The sequence below is a fragment of the Marmota marmota genome, unplaced genomic scaffold (genome assembly GCF_001458135.2).
Source record: "Marmota marmota marmota unplaced genomic scaffold, marMar, whole genome shotgun sequence".
In the NCBI taxonomy this organism is placed as follows: Eukaryota; Metazoa; Chordata; class Mammalia; order Rodentia; family Sciuridae; genus Marmota; species Marmota marmota.
This window is the reverse complement of record NW_026000241.1, coordinates 4,415,522-4,416,160: the sequence shown is the minus strand read 5'-3', so window position 1 is coordinate 4,416,160 and position 639 is coordinate 4,415,522. Positions and strand designations below refer to the sequence as shown.

The 639-nt window shown below is 61.2% G+C and overlaps 1 protein-coding gene across 1 annotated transcript in view; it reads left to right on the top strand.

Annotated features, from left to right (window-relative positions):
* Positions 1 to 607, top strand: part of Rasal3 (RAS protein activator like 3) — an 11,120-nt gene extending 10,513 nt beyond the window's left edge. The window contains 2 exon segments of the mRNA XM_015488869.2: positions 1 to 119; positions 394 to 607. The exon segment at positions 1 to 119 is cut by the window's left edge and continues 18 nt beyond it. Coding sequence (XP_015344355.2) covers positions 1 to 119; positions 394 to 555 — 281 coding nt within the window. The 3' untranslated portion in view covers positions 556 to 607.
* Positions 608 to 639: the final 32 nt, after the last annotated feature.

Genomic DNA, 639 nt, shown 5'->3' with positions numbered 1-639 from the left:
GACCCTGGACGGGGGCCTCTGCCTCGCTGCCTCGGAAGCCATCGGTGCCCTGGCAGCGCCAGCTGGACCAGCCGCGGGACCGAGACCAGGCTCTGGGCTCGCACCGCCCGGTGGGCAAGGTGAGGTCTGGCCCAGGTCCATGTGGGCGCGGGGTCTGGGAGTGGATAGGAACGGGACTGGAGGAAAGACCGAAAGCCAGGTAAGACTGAGTTCAAATACCAAGCTCGCGGCACTTCGTGACTTCAGGGCCAGACTAACCCTCTCTGAGCCTCAGTTTCTCCCTCCGTATAACAGGAACGTTATATGGCAGAACCGTGGGGAAGCAGATCAGGATCTCTGGGGAAAGGAAGAAACGAGATGACGCTTCAGATAACAGCTGCTGTCTCCCCACAGTTGGCAGAGCTACAGTGCGAAGTGGCGGCGCTTCGCGAGGAGCAGAAAGCATTGTCCCGCCTCGTGGAATCACTAAGTACCCACATCCAAGCTTTGACCGAGCAGCAGGAGCAGCTGCGGTGTCAGCTGCAGGACCTAGACTCTAGGCTCAGTCCTAGGTGAGCCCCGCCCTCTCCACTAGTTCCACCTCCAATCGGGCCGCACCAATGAGATCTCACCAAGCTCCGCATTCCCCCCCCCCCCCCC